General features: G+C 51.5%; 1 protein-coding gene across 7 annotated transcripts in view; it reads left to right on the top strand.

Moving 5' to 3' along the window:
* The window catches only part of RETREG2 (reticulophagy regulator family member 2), a 25,142-nt gene extending 6,243 nt beyond the window's left edge, over window positions 1–18,899 (top strand). For 5 of the 7 annotated variants that reach the window (XM_073304859.2, XM_073304856.2, XM_073304862.2 and 2 more), the window contains exons 2-9: window positions 1,139–1,245; window positions 7,655–7,685; window positions 8,545–8,680; window positions 10,220–10,304; window positions 12,145–12,282; window positions 12,748–12,842; window positions 13,931–14,066; window positions 15,951–18,899. In XM_073304859.2, coding sequence (XP_073160960.1) covers window positions 10,259–10,304; window positions 12,145–12,282; window positions 12,748–12,842; window positions 13,931–14,066; window positions 15,951–16,675 — 1,140 coding nt within the window. In that variant the 5' untranslated portion in view covers window positions 1,139–1,245; window positions 7,655–7,685; window positions 8,545–8,680; window positions 10,220–10,258 and the 3' untranslated portion in view covers window positions 16,676–18,899. The remainder of the gene's footprint in view (window positions 1–1,138; window positions 1,246–7,654; window positions 7,686–8,544; window positions 8,681–10,219; window positions 10,305–12,144; window positions 12,283–12,747; window positions 12,843–13,930; window positions 14,067–15,950) is intronic. The other 2 variants (XM_073304857.2, XM_073304858.2) reach the window with 2 other exon arrangements.

Here is an 18,899-nt window from a genome sequence, read left to right as displayed (position 1 = left end):
AGAATTTACCAATGTACATTGCCAAAGAACCACAGCTTCCCCCCTCCCCCGCTTCCAGCGCCTCCCACCCACCGGCAGCACCTCCCCCTCCCTCCTGGAGCCTTGGAGGGGGCAGAGCGAGGGCATGGCAGGCGCTGGGGAGGGGGCAGGAAGGGGTGGAGTGGGGGCAGGGCCTGTGGCAGAGCTGGGGGTTGAGCAGTGAGCACCCCCTGGCACATTGGAAAGTTGGCAACTTCTGAAGAGCCGCATGTGGCTCCGGAGACTCAAGTTAGCCACCTCTGCACAGTGAGATGCGTGCACCTCCTGGTTGTCAGTGTTTCTAGTGCACTTCACTGTTTGAGGTTAGTGTCTTGATAAGTGATTCCGTGTTCCCTGGGCTGAGAGCACTTTCAGCCTGAAAGCATAGATGGCAAGGAGTGTATTTCTCCCTCTTCAGCCTGTGGCTGGCCCAAGGATGGGGTTGACGAGCTCTGGAGGGAGTCTGGAAGGAGATGTTAACCTTTCTTTGCTTGCTGCTGAGGGGTGAGAAACCAAGAAGAATGGGGCTGGAGTTGAGGGGTGGCACCTGTTTCATGAGCACCTTTTGCTGTTGAATTGATGAAGTGTTGATTTCTGCCTTGGAGAAGACAGCCCCTCTAGCTGGGGGTGAGCATGGATCTGTGGGGCTGTTGGGTACAGGCCAGAATGTCAGTGAGGGAGACGGGAGAGCCTGGGATCCAATCCATTTACATCAGCTGAGTGGTAGGGCTGCACGTGGTCCGTGCTTGGATCAGTGCGGGAGAGGACCAGCAAAAGAACTAGTGTTTGGGATCAGTTTTGTGTTGCCATCTGATGCAATCTGAGGATGGTTTAGAAACCGATGTATCATCTGTCACCACAGCTCTTTTCAAAACTGAGCTAGTCTTCCCAATGCATCTCCTAAAGAGTCAGTTAGAACAATTTGCATTTACAGTGTGTAGTGCTGTGAGGATTTGTACTTGTGCAGCTGTCCTTACTTTACAGCACGGGAAGCAACTCTGGCATAGAGGGGGGAGTCTGTCTGCCCACAAAGCAGCAGTTATGGATTCATCTTAGTCACAGGCGCTCACAACATTCTTCCCAGTGCACTAGCTAATGACCGCTCTGTCTGGTTTCCCAGGTTGTTTTCCTCCACTTCTCTGCGACCTCTCTTTCTCCTCAGCATCTCTCTGCTTGGAATTCTCTTACTGGAGAGGTGGAAGCCCAGGTTCCTCTTTGACTTCTCTGGTAGGTGATGCATATTGCTGTAGCTGGGGAATCATGGGATGAGGTTACCACTGCTGGGTTGTGGCGAATGCTGGTGTTCCCTGACTGGGTGATGGGAGCTGCAGGCCCCTTCCCTTCCTTCAGGGCCTTGTTCTGCTGCTACTGCCTCCCTTTCCTGGAGCGCGCTCAAATCTACAAACCGGCTTCGGCAGACTCCGTGGCGGGTTGGAGCATGTGCAAAAAGGAGGCAACAGTGGCTGGTGCAGTCAGAGTGTCTGTCTGGGGATTAGTACAGCTGCCTCAGTCCGTTAGAAGTTGCTGACAGCAGTTCAGTTTGATGGGGCCTGGCGAGGCCCAGCCCACTCGGATACGCATGTCAAAAGGACAGTGACTAGGGTGGCACAGTGTGTTTCTGCTGAACATGAGGATTATTCTGACTCTAGGTCTCCTCTGCCAGTTCAGGTGGGAAACTCCTCAGAGCCCAGGTTCTCTGAATCATCGTCACTATGTTAATCCTCCCTTTTTCTGAACAGAGTTCTTCAGCTTCCAGGGATCTGTGTCAAACAGTCTGCAGTGCTGTCCTTTCCATAGGAACAGCCATCCTGGGTGAGACCAATGGTCCAGCTAGCCCAGTAGCCTGCCTTCCAACAGTGCCCAGTGCCAGATGCTTAGGGAGAATGAACAGAACAGGGCAATTATCGAGTGATCCATCCAGTCTCGTCCAGTCCCAGCTTCTGGCAGTCAAAGGTTTAGGGACACCTAGAGCATGGGGTTGTCACCCTGACCATCTTGGCTAATAGCCATTGCTGGACCTAGCCTCCAGGAAGTTATCCAATTCTTTTTTGAACCCAGTTATAGTTCTGACCTTCACAACATCCTCTGGCAATGAGTTCCACAGGTTGACTGTGCGCTGTGTGCAGAAATACGTCCTTATGTTTGTGTTAAACCTACTGCTGGTTAATTTCATTGGGTGACCCTTGGTTCTTGTGTTATGTGAAGAAGTAAATAACACTTTCCTCTTTGCTTTCTCCACATCAGTCATGATTTTATAGATCTCGATTTTATCCCCCCTTAGTCATCTCTTTTCCAAGCTGAACAGCCCCAGTCATTTTAATCTCTACTCATACAGAAGCTGGTCCATGTCCCTAATTGTTTTTTGTTTCTCTCCTCTATCCTCCTTTCAATTATAATACCTCTTTTTTTTGAGGGGGGGGTGGGGGGTGACCAGAACTTCATGCAGTGTTCAAGGTGTAGGCGTACCATGGATTTATATAGTGGCATTATGATATTTTCTGTCTTATATTGCCTTTTCCTAATGGTTCTTTCTAAACACAATGCAGAGGGCGAGAGGCAGATTCCAGACACGAGTGTACATTGCCAATAACATAACAGTCAAAACCGATGTGTTTATCCCAGGCTGAGCCACAATCACCTCGTATGAACTGTGGCTAGGTTACTGCATTTGTTGTACAAACCAACATCTGGCTTCCAGCTAGTAGGTAACCGGGATCATCTTGCACATTGTGGCCAATGTATTATGGGGACTCTGTCAACATCAGACTCAGGCTATGTCTACACAATAGTCACTGCAGCTACGCCACTGTAGCATAGACACTTGCTGCAGTGACAGAAGCGATGTCTCCATTGCTGCAATAAATCCACAGCCTTGAGAAGCGATGGCTAGGTCTCTGGAAGAATTCCTCTGGGATAGAGGTGTCTGTACCAGGGCCAAGGTTGGCTTAGCTATGTCTCTCACAGGTGTGAAAAATTCACACCCCTGAGCAAGGCTGATCTAAGTTTTAGGTGTACACCAGGCCTCAGAGTAGCAGCAAGGAAGAATATTCAAACAAGTGTGATTGGTTGCCATATAGTTTGAGCCCCTCCTTCAGCTAAATTTATTAAATGAATAGACTTTAGGAAACAGTTCTGTGTGAGAGGGGGCCCGTCTGTGTGTGCATGCGCGCGTGTGTAAGATTGGTGACTTAAAGGGAGCTCTCATATGCAGCCCTGATAAGATTATCTAGGCTGTAAACGTTTTTTCAGTTGTATTAATCTCTTCATTCTCGTTGCTGTTTGTTTACTCTGTGCACTTCATTCAGCTTGGGCGGTGAAAGTAGGCTGGCCAGTTTCTTGAGCACTAGCCTGATGCTGTTTTTCCAATACTGCAGGGAAGAGTTTAAATGTTTAAAAATACCCCCCAATTCTCCAAAATGCCTATTTGCATTAGGCTTGTTAAATCCTTTAGTTAACAGAATTCTGGCTGCCCTTTATAACAGTCTTACAGAGGTGGGAGAGGGGAAGACTTTTCCTTCAAAAAAGAGCAGATCTAAAGCCATCACCTTCTCACACGGCAAACAGAAACCAGTGCTGGAATAGTTATGTAACACGAAGCAGAAAGGGAGCCAAGAAAATCAGCGTTAAGACTGATCCCATGTCCTTGACTTTCAGTGCGATAGCCTGATGCACATCCTCCCTCCTGTTGTCCTGACTTTTGCTGGACAGAACTGCTTCTCTCTGAGTTGCTTTCTTCCCCACAGGCTTCATCTAAAACCAGTCCATGGGCTGTTCTGTCCCCTCCCTGTTCACTCTGCTGCCCTCCTGCTGCTGCCAGCAGAGGGCAAATCACCTTCCTGATTTACCCAGTTAGGTCACAACCTGGATTTCAGTGTAGTCTGTTGTATCAAATTTCCTTAGCTCCTGCAAGGGAAGAGCCGTGTTCTGGCACCAAGGGGACTCCTAGTGCGATGTGCCACAGCTGAACATGTAATGGCTCTTGTCTGAGTCTGGCCTCCAGCTTAAACACAGAATGGCAGCCTGGTAGCTTCATGCTTTGTATTTCTTGCAGAGCAAGAAACAGGTCAGTGCAGCACCTGTAAGAGTTTATACATATATGCACACACTCCACAAAACCAGTATGTGACAGTCTGGAGCATCATGGGAGACTGAGCGTCCTCAGTAATTCCACTTGTGGATGAAAGCTGGTACGAAACATTAGCTTTTATTCTTCAGAGACTCACCCGCCACAATTATGGATCGCAACGTGAGCACAGAGAAGCACAGCATGTTAGGAGTCGTATTGGAATGGAATGGGTGCATTCTGCGCTCTGTAGCCATGTACCTACACCAAACATGGCCACTTCCCCTTCTTTCCATTCAAAACTAACTCTTGGAATGTCACAGTAACATGAAGGTGCTTCCTGCAATGAGGATCAAAGAGGAATCATTACTGGATCACGATACAGAACCGAGTATGAGAGAGAGAGAGACACTTGCCTCCAGGATCTTGTGGTCTGTTAGACCAAACACACAGGAACCACAATCTGCTGGCTGACCAGATGACAGGCAGAGCTGAAGGAGGTGCAGATCATTCCTGCATTCTTTTTTTTTTGTCTTGATATTTAAAGTCTATGCATAAGTGTACAAGGAGGGATTTGAATAGAGTACGTGACTGACTGGGAGATGGGGGAGCTGCATCTGGGGTTAATACCTCTGCCTCCACCCATGAAGTTCACTTCTCCAGGGGTCCAGATCCTCTTGTGAATGGAAAACACCTCAAGTCACACTCCAGCACCAGGGTGGAGGCTTGGCTCAGTAGCTGCATTCTGTATGGACAATAACTAGGACACAAATGAATGCCTGGTGCTCTTTTAAAAAGGAGGCCTGCTTTCTAGCTGAGTTTGCACTGGGAATTTCTAAGAGCTGAGGAACCGCAGGTGCTGTCACCTGACCTGAATACTGGCAGTCGTGTCTCTTCAATGCAATCTGGTGTGTCAAGCTGTGCTTACACTGGGTTGTAAGTTAATATAAATATTTACAGTGAAATGTCAGCAGGACGTTACTGTTCTGGACAGATGTTTAAGGCCTGCTGGCTGTCCTGAATACACTCTCTGACCTCCCACTGATTTAATTGGGATGATTGCGGATGATATCTCAGCAAGGAGAGTGGAGATTTAAAAACTTGCTCATTTGAGTGGTCCCAGCTCCTGTGTGAAGCTCTCTCCAGCTTTGTTGTGAATGTAATCCCTCTCTTGGCTCTGCAGTGCATTGGGGTGGGCAGCACGCAGAGTGTGCTGCTGTAAGAAGGGATGGAAACTACTAATTTTAAACGAGAGCTTGAATTTTGCCAAATATGGCAATATCTGCAGAAGACCCTAACTCTGTACAACCTGCTGTTTTTTCTTCACCAGTGGATTTCTGTTGCACTTTGGTCGGCTGCAGTAGACACCCAAAATGTACTGTCATTCTGCATCTCCCAGAGACACCATATATTTGGAGCTGGTTTCAAAATCATTCAGAGTCAGCAGTTCTGGAAGGAGTCATCTCATTCCCTCTGTGACAGCCTGGCGCCCCAATATTCACCAGAGTCATGTGGCACCCCAGGGGGGACACATCACACCCTCCATTGCCATAGATTGAGTAACTCTACATTGCTTGCGGCACGGTCTGCTGCACTGACGGCCCTGGGCTCCTGTGGAATTTCACAGCCCTGGTGCTGTGCCTCGGGAAATAGGAGCGGTGGCAGCGGTTGGCCAGCGCAGTATCGCTTGTACGATAACAGTGCAGGCGTTACTTGGCTGCATGAGCTACCACCTAATGCCGCCAGCAGCAGAAAGTGCCGGTGCTGAACACAACTTCCGGAGTGATGGTGGCGTAGTGCAGGTGGCAGCTGCACCTCCAAGAGCCGGATTTCTCTGGCAGCACCTTTGAGACTTTTCAGCATGGAGCTGGGATAGCAAGGGGGTTCTTGCATCCACCCCAAGAGAGAGGTAGACTCCCAGCACAGCAAATCGGCTGAATTACTAATGCTCACATTTCGTGCTGTGGCAGAAACCCATGGCTCTCGGTGTGTGACGGCTGAGCTGATCAAATAGCCACCAGAATGCAGCCTGGCAAGGAGAGTGACTGGGCAGCTGACAGCTGATTACGGGAATCTGGGTCACAGACTCGGAGGATTGCCTCCTCGCCTCTGCATGCTGTCTCCCGCTCCACTGCACTGCTCAAGAGCTGGTCGGTTCGGCACTTACAGCAAAGGGAAGCGTTTGACTGACTTGCCCACAGCTGTCATTTCCAGGGACAGTGTACGGCGAGCAAATCTGCTAAACAGAACAGCTTCCATCTCTGCATCGGGAACACTGGCGAGAGTTAAGTCTGAAGTCCAAGTCTCACTCAGCAATCACCACTGGGAAGAATGCTTATTTCCTTTTTGCATCTCACTCAGCAGGGGAGTGAGACTGGACTAGACCAACCACTTCCACTTCCTGGCTGACAAGATGCTGGGGAAAGATTCAAAAGCCCTTCTGTTCATACAAGGGTTTAAGAACCTGTTTTTTGCATACAGCTTGAATTCCCGGCCTAAATTCAGCTGACAACAGCCCTTTATTTGTATTGCACTTTTTGGATGCTTGAGAAAAAAATCCCATCGGATCTTGGAGTTGTGGAAGCATCAGGAAATGCCTTCAGCGCTGCATAGAAGCCCTGCTTCATTGTCCCTGGGTCTGCGTCCCAAACTGGGCTGGAGAGATGCCTTGGCCAGTCAGCATTTGTCAGATTCCCAAGCCCTTGAACTGCCTGACCTACATCTGTACAGTCGGGCCCTGGGCACCTTGGTAGAACAAAGAGTAAATAACGTCGATTTCCCAGTGGGGTCAGTGCCGCCAGCAGGACATAGTTACACCCAGGAACCCCGCAACTAGTGAATTATACAGCAGGTCTGTGCTATTTGGTACCCAAGTGCGGGGAGGGGGATGTTTTTAGCATGCAAACATCCTGCCATGACATGCAGAGAGGAGCCTCCTCGGAACACTCTCAGCAGATGAATCTAGGGTGGCAGGTGCTAAAGGAAATGTAGCACGTAGCTGACAGCCCAAGGCATAGTCTGAACCATATTCAGGGACTTCGCTATTCAGTTTTCAAACAGTCTCTGAGCTCCTCTTTGGAGAGCTCAGGAGCATCATTGGTGCCTTGTCAGGAGTTGAAGGGATGCACCTGAGATTGTAGCTGCTCTTGTCTTTAATATGGTGTTGCAGCCTGTGGAAGTGACTGGCCCCAGCTTGCAGGACTCCATGTCAATCTGTATTGGTGTCCCTAGTGGAGATGGAATCTGTGGCCTGACTGCATTGCCTGCTGGGGTCTGAGAGTTGCAGCCTAGCTTAGGACAAGTGCAGCCACTGGCCCCATTACAGAGCTTCGTGGGCTCAGTCTGGGCTGTGTGCAATGCTTTGGCCACTCTGGTGTTGAAAGCTAACCTTTACCAGGACGCGTTCCCGCTTATCTCTGCACATAAACACATGCAAACCCAAAAGCCATCTCTAGCCTGATTTCTACATGCAGGGAGATCCCCTGGCTAATTCTCTGCGCAGCTCCTAGCAATTAAGCTGTCGTGTTTTATTTTTCACTTGGCTAATGAATCTTTCCTGCTCTGTCCCTACAGCACAACCCTCGGAAGAGCCAGGAGGGGACAGGTAGGCTCACTTGTGCCTTCTTGGGAAAGGGGGCAATGGGGGTGGTGAGGTCAGTGTGGTACTCTCATCTATCCTTCTCTCTGCCTGGCTCCCCGTCCTTTGCTCTCACTCAGGATTGCGCTCCAGTACCACTGCAGTGTGTTTGTGTGCATGGTTCCTGAAGTGCCTGTTCTTTGGCTGACACGCAGCTGGGTTTGTAATGGTTCCTCCTTCCGCAGTGGGAGCCGTTTGCTTCATTTGCCCAGGAACAGCATTTTGAGATTCCAGGAAACCTTGATACCCTTCAAATGTGTGTGTGCTTCTGGCACTCAGAATGTCCAGGATTTTTCCCTAAAGCTCACGCCAAGAGGATCTGTCCACCCTATTTTAAGACTCCGCAGAGAGAAGGGAATCCTTGGGATTGGCTTTTGTAGAGTATATGAGCCACCTGTAATTGCATGCTTCCGGCCCCCAGTGCTTAGCCATTGGTTATGGGCAGCATGGTCACTCTGCGTTCCAGGGCATTTGTTACCCGGGACTGGATGCTGGGAGCTCCCTGAGGGTTAATTGCAGCTCTGCTGCGTCACCTCTTGACCTGTGGCGTGGGGATGTTGCTGTTTGCAAGGAGGTGCTGTGTTTTGCAGCAAGGTGCCTGGGCCCCTGCTCTTTCAGCATGGTTCAGCTGTCCCTCGTCAGACCCTGTCTGGTTGGCAACTCAGAGAGGCATCATTAGTGAAGTTAAATTTGAGATGCACCCCATTATTATGAAGCCCTTGAAAGGGAGCCCTGCTTTCCTGTGGCTGCTGTACCCTCCCTCCCTCCCCCATGAAATGGGGTGCATTGAAGGTTTGTCCTCTTACACTTGTATCTGTTTCTCTAGTGAGAGTGTGCCCGCCGGAGCACAGCCTCACCTTCTCAGTGTCCCCGAGCTGTGCTCTTGCCTGGCTGAGAGCTGGGTCACCTTCAGGTTGTACCTGCAGGAGCTGCTACAGTACAAGAGGCAAAACCCTGCCAAGGTAAACGTGGGCCATGCCACTCCCCCCTGCTGGAGGTGTTCCTCTTGTAGTCAGGGGCTCCTCAGATGACCTGGGGGATGGGAGGAATCTTAGGGCAAGATTTGCACTGATACAGCCCTTCACTAATGATTGCAGGTGCCCTTCTCTCATCCCACTCTGCCCAGACATCAGGAAAGGAAAGCTTTGCTAATGAATTGTGTTCCCAGCACCTGTGAGCTGGGGCCAAGCTTAACCCCTTATGGGAATGGCCAGCCCTTTGTTCCTTGATTTATAGTCTGAGTAGGAAGTTTGCCCGATTATGGCTTTTGCCCTTTCATGGGCTTTGTTCAGTGCTGGAAGCTGTTTGTATCTCTCTTGCAAGCAGCACTTGCAAGCTGCTATTCTCCAAATCCACAGTGCAGGGTGTTCAGGGCTCCTGAATGCGTGAAAGAATCTGGCATAAACCTGGGGGTTGATGGATGTGCCAGATGTTGTTCGGAGAGGAATTACCTCTTTGTAGCCAGGTCTTGGTTCTGGCCTGCCTTAGGACCTCAACGGTCACCAAAGTTCAATGACATCCACACAGGCTATCTTTGTAGCAGACTTGGCAGAATCCAGTATGCTCAAGTTAGAGAAGTAAGTGGGTTGTACTATATTTATTTCCATTACTGGCTATACCCACTTCTCAGACAGATGACTCCACAGTTACACCATTCAGCCAGAAGGGGGGAGAAAGGGACTCAAGACAGATGCCATAAATTTAAAGTCTGGTCTCCTCTAGTGTTGAGCTTGAATTAGTTAGAAGATGAGACTCAGAGTGCACCAAACTCTCCTAGATGGCTTCCTTTACTTGGCGAACCAGTCTTTCAGCTCTGCTGAGCATTAGTCTCTCCAGCCCTGACCCCTTTGACAGACCTCCAGTACCCTAGAGCCATCATCTAATCTGCGAGAAGGGCCTGTGCCCCTCGCAAAGAGCAGAAGAGTCTTGGCTGGATGGTCACACACCCGCCAATTCTAGATGAGCCATGCTGGGGGTGGACAGGGCACCATGGATTGTGAACAAATCCTCTCACCTCTGTGCCTCGGTTTCCCCATCTGGGTAACAGAAGGGATAGTATAGACTCCTCTAGAAAATGTTAATCTACAAATGAACAGCACTATCTAATATAATATGTCCTATCTTACTTCCAGGAGACCTTGTTGAACTTCAGAAGTGTGACGGTTTAGGACATTCCCAAAAAGCTTCTTTAGTAGGGTGGTCACAGGTTCTTAGGTTTTGCTAGGTCTCCTCTACACTGACTTGCTTTTTTGCACTTCACTCTGCTTTTCCCCAGGGCTGGGAAGTTTGAGTTCTGACCATCAATGCCGGGTGCTTAGGACAAATCTAGGCCAGAATAAGCCATTGGGTTGGGACAGGCTTTTGTGGTTTAAATTTGCAAATATTGTTACAATATTTTAAGGTGAGAAATGGCGCTGAGCGAGTCTCTTGCACCAGCTGCAGGGATGGCGTCTTTGCCTCTTGTCTGTTGTTTTGTTCATCCCTCACCTCTGTTTCCCCAGTTCTGTGTGAGGGTCTGTTCGGGGTGCCTGATCCTGGCTATGGTCGGACACTACGTTCCAGGCATAATGATCTCCTCTATCATCTGTGAGTATAAGTGGCTCCTTGGTGACTTTCCTGAATCATTTGATAAACTGGTAGAAGTGTGCTCACAAGTCTTTCATATCCCACAGCCCATACCAGATAAAGTGACGTGCGTAACTCCTCACCTCCCTGCCACCTCAGGTCATTCGCTAGGGTACTGTTTGTCGGCCCTACACTGTGATGCAGTACAGCACAGAGCCAGCAGAGGGAGCCAAGGTCAACCAGTGAGCCCTCTTCCCAGATCTGCACCATTCTACATGCTCAGGGATTGCATGCAGTGTAGTTATAGGTGCGGTGCCCATGATATTAGACAGACAGACAAGGTGGGTGAGGGGTCCAGTTAGTCCAATAAGATATTACCTTACCCACCCTGTCTCTCTGACATGCTCAGTGAAGCAGATGTTCCTGCAGGGAAGCAGAGAAATGCAGTGTCACTCTGAAACTTCAACAGAGAACAAATCCATGTCTGCCAGGCTTGAAAGGGAAAAGTTGCTGGGGAAAGAAAATGTGTTTTCAACCTTCCCAAAGCGTTACAGGCAGCAGGAGGTAAAATTGGAAGGAAATGTAAGTACTTGGCTATCTTAAGATCACCCTAAAGAACTTCATAATGTAGTCAGAGCAACAGTTTGGAAATTTGGAATGCTGATCTGCTTTCTCTTCCTCTGCTTCAGTGGACGTGTTAGCTTATCGGGTCACTCAGGTGTTCGGCACACTGGCTTCCAGTTGGGGCACAGCCTTGCTTGTAAATCCTAGGTAGCTGCTGCCCTTTCAGGAGTCAGCCACTTTAATTAACCCCCATCTATAGCTCCAGCTCAGAGGTCAGAAATGAGGTGTGTTGGTTGAGCTCAGGCTTTGTAATAGCAGGGGTGTGACAGGTAAGGACTGCTGCGCATTGGCAAAGCTGTTTGTGGATGAAAGCAGCCCTGGAATAATAGGGTGGAACTGCAGATCAGGAGTGAGGTGGATTGGCAGACCTGTAAGGGTGAAGCCAGTGTCATCAGACTGCTCTTCAGCAGACATCGAGTTCCATTCCTGGTGCTCCTGTGCCTGGCTACTGGGAGAATTGGCCTATTGTTCCTTTCCTAGTTTAAGAACAGCCACAGTGAGTCAGACCAATGGTCCACCCAGCCCAGTATCCTGTCTCTGACAGTGGCTAATGCCAGGTGCTTCACAGAGAATGAACAGAACAGGACAATTATCGACTGATCCATTCTCTGTTGTTCAGTCCCAGCTTCTAGCAGTCGGGAGGTTTTAGGGACACTGGGAGCATGGGGTTTTGGTCTGGCCATTTTAGCTAAGAACTGTTGATGGACCTGTCCTCCAGGAACTTATCTAGTTCTTTTTTTAACCCAGTTATAGTTTTGGCCTTCACAACATCCCCTGGCAATGAGTTCCACAGGTTAACTGTGCGTTGTGTGAAGAAATACTTCCTTTTTTTTTTTTTTTGTTTTTAAACCTGCTGCCTATTCATGTCACTGGGTGACCCCTAGTTCTTGTGTTATGGGAAGGGGTAAACAACCCTTCCCAGTTCACTCTCCACACCCTTCCTGATTTCATATACCTCTATCATATCCCCTCTTAGTGATCTCTTTTTCAAGATAAACAGACCCAGTCTGTTTGTTCTCTCCTCATATGGAAGCTGTTCTATACCCGTCCTCTTTTTTTGTTGCCCTTCTCTGCACCTTTTCCGACCCTAGTACACCTTTTAGATCAGGTGACTAGAAGTGCCTGCAGTATTCAAGGTGTGGGCATGCCATGGATTTATACAGGGACATGATATTTTCTGTCTTACTGACCCCTTTCCGAATGGCTAACCTGCTCTGGGTTCTCTCTGCATTTCCAGTGCTGAGCATTCTGCTCTGGCCATTGGTGGTTTACCATGAGCTGATCCAGAGGATGTACACTCGGCTGGAACCTATCCTGATGAAACTGGACTACAGTATGAAAGCAGAGACACTGCACCTGAAGCACGAGAAGAGAAGTAAGGCACTGCCTTTTCTCTGATCTCTCTGCCTTGGCCGGCTGGAAACCCAGTTTGGCTAAAACCAGCACTGGCAAGTAGGAATAGGTGTGGAGTGCCTGAGAAATGTCCACCATAGCCGGTGGGAGGGAGGATCATCTTAGAGGTTACGGCTAAGGGTGATGGGGTAAAACTGAGCAAAGGAAAATTTAGGCTGAATATTGGGAGTATGGGGAGAGACTGTTTGGCAGTGACCTGTCAAACAGTGAAAGAGGTACCTAAGGGAAGGGGTGAGAGCCCCATTACTTGGGACGCTTAACTGGGCCGGGCAGAACTCAGGCGAAGGGGCTGAAGGGAACAAACCTGGCCTGGCTCTTTGGGCAGGGGTGGGGATGGACTAGATGGGACCCCGCAGCTCCTTCCCTCCCTTTCCAGGATTCTGAGCCTGGTGCCACTCAGTGAAGTTTCTTCCGTTTCCGCACACAGAGCGCCAAGGAAAGAGCGAACCCATGGCAGGCGATGAGCCAATGGCAGAGACAGAGAGTGAGAGTGAGGCGGAGCTGTCTGGCTACTCCCCAGTGGTAAGGGCCGCAGAGGAGCCGTGCGGTAGATAGCCCTCTTCCCTGCCAGCACCTCCCCAGAGAGCCAGGAACAGCGGGTTGGTCAGAATGCAGCCACACTGGTAACCAGCAGCAGAGCTGTCCAAGCTGGCCCTGGCCTCTGGGCCCTGGCAGGGATTGGAAAGTCACCAGTGGGTGCTTAGGGAGGGATGCAAGCTGCCTCTGTGGAGGGGCTGTGACCAAGAGCCTGCTTGTCAGGTGGCCCCGGGAGCAGTGTGGTGGAGTTCAAAGCCCAGGGACCCTTGAGGAACTGGCACCCTTGAGCCCTGGAGTAAGGGAATGCCCTGCCCTGCCCTCCCTGACCCCTTGAGCAGGTGACTAGAGTAGTCCCCAGGGGCTCTGGAGGGAGTCACGCTGCACCTGCCTCTGCTGGCCTGCAGGCACCAGTGCTGGTGGTACAGACAGCTAGCTATTTCCTGGAACCCTTATCACGCCCAGGGGAAAGGGTCATGGAGCTGTTCCCCACCACCCGCGCTTGCTCAGCAGATGGGAAATATGTAGTCCCTTTTATTTCCATGCTGATGGGGTGATCAGGGCAGGCATCTGGTTTTGCTGCAGCTGCCAGTGGAAGGAGAAGCTGGGCTGGGAAGTGGGAAGCTTTGGGTCACATGAAAGTATCTGCAGTGCCCTCTGCTGTTGTGTGTATACGGTGTCTTTTTTGGCGTGGCCTGTTGGCAAGACTGTGAAAGGGGGCCCTGCCCTTTGCCACAGTGGTGTTCTGTAGCTGCCGCAGGAGGGGAGAATCCCCTGCTGTGGGGATTTCTAGGGCTCTAGGAGTTACACATGTGCTTTTCACTGGGCCCTCCATGTTGGGTGCTGGCAGGACGCAAACCCATCCAAGCTCGCTCACTCCAGAAGCAGCAAGGATGAGTCTGTGGCTGGACAGTGTCATGATGATTCTGCCCAGTCCCTGGCTCATACAGTATAAGAACCTTGTGTGACAGTTCATCTGGCAGATAACTTCTGCCCCTGCGGCTCTGGTCTGTGCAGAGGAGCCAGCAGGAAGCGCTGCCAGCTGGGCACCCAAACCTAACTCCCCTCCGCCACAGGTGGATGTGAAGAAGACAGCACTAGCGCTGGCGATTACAGACTCGGAGCTCTCTGACGAGGAGGCTTCCATCCTGGAGAGCGGGGGCTTCTCTGTTTCCAGGGCCACCACCCCACAGCTGACTGATGTGTCTGAAGGTATGTGGTGATCGTAATTCCCACCCTCACCCCACCCACACTGTCCCGAAACAGCTGTCTGGTAGGAACAGGCCATCACTCCCTACCCCTGGAGCTGGGACAGGCCCCTGGAGGGCAGGGGGAGAACCAGGCTCTTTGCAGGGGGAAAAGGGCCGGAAGGAAGCCAGGAGACCCTCGCTTGGCAGTTAAAGTGGCATGCCTCATCTCCCCAGTCACTGGACTGGGCTTCTGTGTGTTGTCATTTCTGGGTGTTTGAAACTCTCCCAGCTGGGCTGATAGCCCAGCCCCCATGGTGATGGGCTCTGCCCAATTGCTGCCTTGGGCAGCGAGGCGTTAGCAGCCGCACATCTTGTCATGGCTTCCCCGATAGCCATGACTGCTCCGGCTGTCTGATCTCTGCTGCCTGCATGATCCTGCTTCATGCTCTGCCCTGCTCCCTGCCTAACTCTGGAAAGGCAGGCAGTGCTGTCCTCAAAGGCTCTGCCAATGAGCAGAGAGGCAGGCAAACCCGGCCAAGTGATGACGTGTGCATGGCACTGTACGAAACAAAGCCAGAGGCCTTGCCCCGCAGCACTCCCTGGCTCTGACTAGGGCTGTGTGGTGGAGACGACAGGATCACAGGGCTGGTTGGGTGTGTGCAGGAGGAGTCGTAGGGACTGGGTAATCTACGGGAGTGTAGCTCGTCAGACACGTCGGGGTGGGTTTGAGGGGGGATTGAAAGGGGAGAGGGTGGAAGTGTGACAAGAGTTCTAGGCATGAACAGGCCCAGTGGCAGGTGGAGGATGGCAAGAAGGGGATGGTCAGGTGAGCCACCTGATCCACACATCCCACATGTGGGGCAGAGTGAAGGGAAGTGGCTCCTAGGCAGGAAGAAGCTAAATTGTGGAGGAGCTTGAATCCAAAGTCATGTTCCTTCAAGCACTCCTCTCGTGGGAGTACAGGGCAACTCCCTGCTTCCACACTACCCAGGATGGAGCTGCGGGGGGGGGGGAAGGGGGCAAAGATCAGCTGATCTCTCAGCTGGAGCAGGCAGAGTGCAGCCTGGGTCTAAGGATAAGTGCAGGGTCCTGCACTTAGGACAGAAGAACCCAATGCACAGCTACAGACTAGGGACCGAATGGCTAGGCAGCAGTTCTGCAGAAAAGGACCTAGGGGTGACAGTGGACGAGAAGCTGGATATGAGTCAGCAGTGTGCCCTTGTTGCCAAGAAGGCCAATGTCATTTTGGGATGTATAAGTAGGGGCATAGCGAGCAGATCGAGGGACGTGATTGTCCCCCTCTATTCGACATTGGTGAGGCCTCATCTGGTTTACTGTGTCCAGTTTTGGGCCCCACACTACAAGAAGGATGTGGATAAATTGGAGAGAGTCCAGCAAAGGGCAACAAAAATGATTAGGGGTCTGGAACACATGACTTATGAGGAGAGGCTGAGGGAACTGGGATTGTTTAGTCTGCAGAAGAGAAGAATGAGAGGGGATTTGATAGCTGCTTTCAACTACCTGAGAGGTGGTTCCAGAGAGGATGGTTCTAGACTATTCTCAGTGGTGGAAGAGGACAGGACAAGGAGTAATGGTCTCAAGTTGCAGTGGGGGAGGTTTAGGTTGGATATTAGAAAAAACTTTTTCACTAGGAGGGTGGTGAAACACTGGAATGCGTTACCTAGGGAGGTGGTAGAATCTCCTTCCTTAGAAGTTTTTAAGGTCAGGCTTGACAAAGCCCTGGCTGGGATGATTTAATTGGGGATGGGTCCTTTTGAGCAGGGGGTTGGACTAGATGACCTCCTGAGGTCCCTTCCAACCCTGATATTCTATGATTCTAAGGGAATGGGACTGTGGAGAGTGGGAGAAGTTGCTGGTAATGCCATTGCCTGGCTGTGCCTTTCAGACCTGGATCAGCAGAGCCTGCACAGTGAGCCGGAGGAGTCCTTCGCCAAGGACCTGGCAGAGTTCCCCTCCGTGGAAGAGTATCATTCCAGAGACCTGGGGCCACAAAGCGACGATGACGCCTTCGGGGTGCCGCTGGCCCCCGAGCTTGCCCATGCTGCCCACGAGCTGGACTCTGCGGACAAGGAAGCTGTGGACTCTGACCTCTCCGTTCTCCATCTGGCTTCTCCTCTCCATTTTGTAAATACGCACTTCAATGGGAACGGGCAAGCGGTGCGAAGCAGCACAGAGCCGCAGACTGCTGCTGCCCCCGGCCTGGGCCTCTGCATCGATGTGCTAAGTGAGGAGATTGTTGCCACTGCGATCACTACGGTGGTGCAGAACACCCTCTCAGCACTGCTGCGCTCCTCTGAAGCTAGTGAGGGGCCTTCCCTCTCCGAGTTCCTGCCCACTGAGCCCGAAGAGAAACTGAACTTCCAGGCGCAGCTGTCAGAGACCGAGGCGGTGGGGATGGAGCCTGCAGCTCCCCCAGAGGAGGAGGGGGAAGTGGATGACTTTGAGCTACTGGATCAGAGGGAGCTGGAGCAAATGGATGTAGAGATGGGGCTTGGAGGAGAGAAGGAAGTGCAGGAATTGCCCATCGCTCCGTTTCCAGTTTCCTCCTCGCCTGCAGTTTCCGAGCTGCCAAAGCGAGAGGATCCAGAGGAGGCCGCGTCTTTGTCTTAGGTCGTCTCTGTCGCCCACTCTTTCCTCGTCGTCCCTAGAAGGAAGGAAGGATGGATGGACAGATGGACTCTTGCAGTGATGTCCAGTCTCTTTTAGATATTCATGTTGACCAGGATGGCAAAAAGTCTGTGTTAATGTGCTGTGTCTGGAATAACCCGTCCTTTCCATCCTGCCCAGCCCAGCCTTCCTCAGTCTGAGTGAGGGGAGGAGCCAGGCTGCAGTTGTAACACCAACCCTAGCAAAAGCTTCATAGTGATGGTGCAGTATTTTGATCTGTCTTCTGTTTGTCTTTTGTTTTGCACGCAGAGTACTGAGCTAGATGTAGCTGCTGCTATACCCACATCCCTGGTAGGACAGATGCAATCTTATTTTATTGGGTTTTTAAATGGCTAAAAGTGTAAATAATTTTAAGTGTCTTTGATTCAGCTGGATGGGGGGAGGGGAAGGAAATACAACTCAGATCTCCGGGTGCAGGGGAAGTGAGAGGGGGAAGAGCAGAGGCAGAAGGGAAAAGGTGGGTGGATGCAGGAAGGGACCTGCAAGGCTGATACCAGGTTTTAGTATCCTCTCCATCAAACGGCACTTCGGGCATTTCCCTGTGTGTCTGGCCTGAATTATGCTACCTGCCCACGTTGGAGACCACTGCTGTGAATGGAGCAGCTTCTAGGTCTGGATCAGTTGCTCCTTGCCCCTATTCTGGTGGGCCCCGGTTGTCTCCTATCTTTAACTCTGCGGCACACAGATGGCTCCTCAAACCATCGTGCTCTAAATAAGCATGACCAAGCCAGACCCCTGAGTGCTGCTTTCTCTTGTCTAGTGTCTCACTGTGGCAGCTGGCTGGCTTTCCAGTGGCTTGGAAGGAGTTTATAAACTTGGCTTGTGCAGCAGAGAAGAGTCTGATTGTTTTATGTGTGAGGCTGTTTTGTGGCCCTAGTCCGAGGGGCTGCGCAGACAGTAATTGTGTGAGGGGGACCCCCCAAAATCTTTAAATTTTTAAATAACTAAAGGCGATTTCTAGGCAGTGTTCTGTAATCTCTTACTGCACTTTACGTCCCAAGTGCCCCCCCCTCGCCCCAGGCCGGGCCAGTACAACGCCACTCTACCACCTGTCCTTGGCTCGTCCCTGCTGTGAGCACCTGGCATCTCTGTTCCAGTCACTGCTGCCCAGTGAACCTGCTCCTGCTCAGGCAGGGCTGCCCTAGCTGGGCCTGGGAGCTTTCAGGGCAGTGCGAGGGACTGAAAGAGCCACCTCTGATCCTGTCCCCTCAAGCAGTCCTGTTAGAAGCACCTCCCGTTCCAGCCCAGGTGGGTACCCAGAGTGTACCGTGGACTAGGTTCTGGTCTCGTATCCATCAGGAGCTCTGCTCCCTGTATCGCAGCCACAGGCCATCCTAGCTCTCGGCCCTGCCTTAAATGGCTCCTGTTGTGTTCCTGGAGCAGGGAATGGGCGTCCCTGTTCATATCTCTGGCCTGGGAACAAGGGAGGCTCCACTGACTCCAAGGAAAGAGCTGTAAACTGACGTGGCAGCTTCTTTGCACAGGCCCTGGGCTGGAGGCAGCAGAAATGTCTCAGCCAGCGTGTGAAGGCTCAGCACGTACCCTTGGCAGTGTCTAGGTCTGTTCGGGCTAGCTCTGTCTCCACACAGGCAGCGGAGCACCGCAGGGAAATGTGGAAAATGCCTCTGTGTAATGGTGGGCCATGGGATTTCGGGCTCTGCCTTGGGCATATAGGCCAACACGCCCAAGAGCAAGGCTGCCTGGAGCCCTCCTGCCTGTTGTCGCACCTATTACGTACAATCCCTCTGACTTCCGTAACCCTCGTACTGTCTTCATGTACCCCGGGGTCTGGCTGAGACTGCCCGAGCAGGGAACTGAGTTACTGCTGGGGGGGTCTCTGTGTCCTCTTTGCACGTAGACTCTGCAGCGCGAGGGGTCCTTGGCTAGCAGAAGTGGAGGTGTGGGACTCTTATGTATGTACAGAGCTGTTGCAGCCTCTATCAATTCTTACTTAGGGTGCTGCAGTCAAGGAACGTATGGAAAGTGAGAGGCTGCACGGCTGTGGCCACCAGTCCCTGGAGTATGGGCCCAAGGTGGGAGTCTGTCTAGCTTGAGTGCAGAGGCAGGATGCCTTGCCGTGCTCCCCTGCTCCCCAGCCGGCACACTTTGTCCCAGAGCTGAGACCATGTCAGCTCGTTGCACATCCAGGCACAGCCCCTTGACGGGA

The sequence above is a fragment of the Lepidochelys kempii genome, chromosome 11 (genome assembly GCF_965140285.1).
Source record: "Lepidochelys kempii isolate rLepKem1 chromosome 11, rLepKem1.hap1, whole genome shotgun sequence".
NCBI lineage: Eukaryota > Metazoa > Chordata > Testudines > Cheloniidae > Lepidochelys > Lepidochelys kempii.
This window is presented reverse-complemented; position numbering and strand designations above follow the sequence as displayed.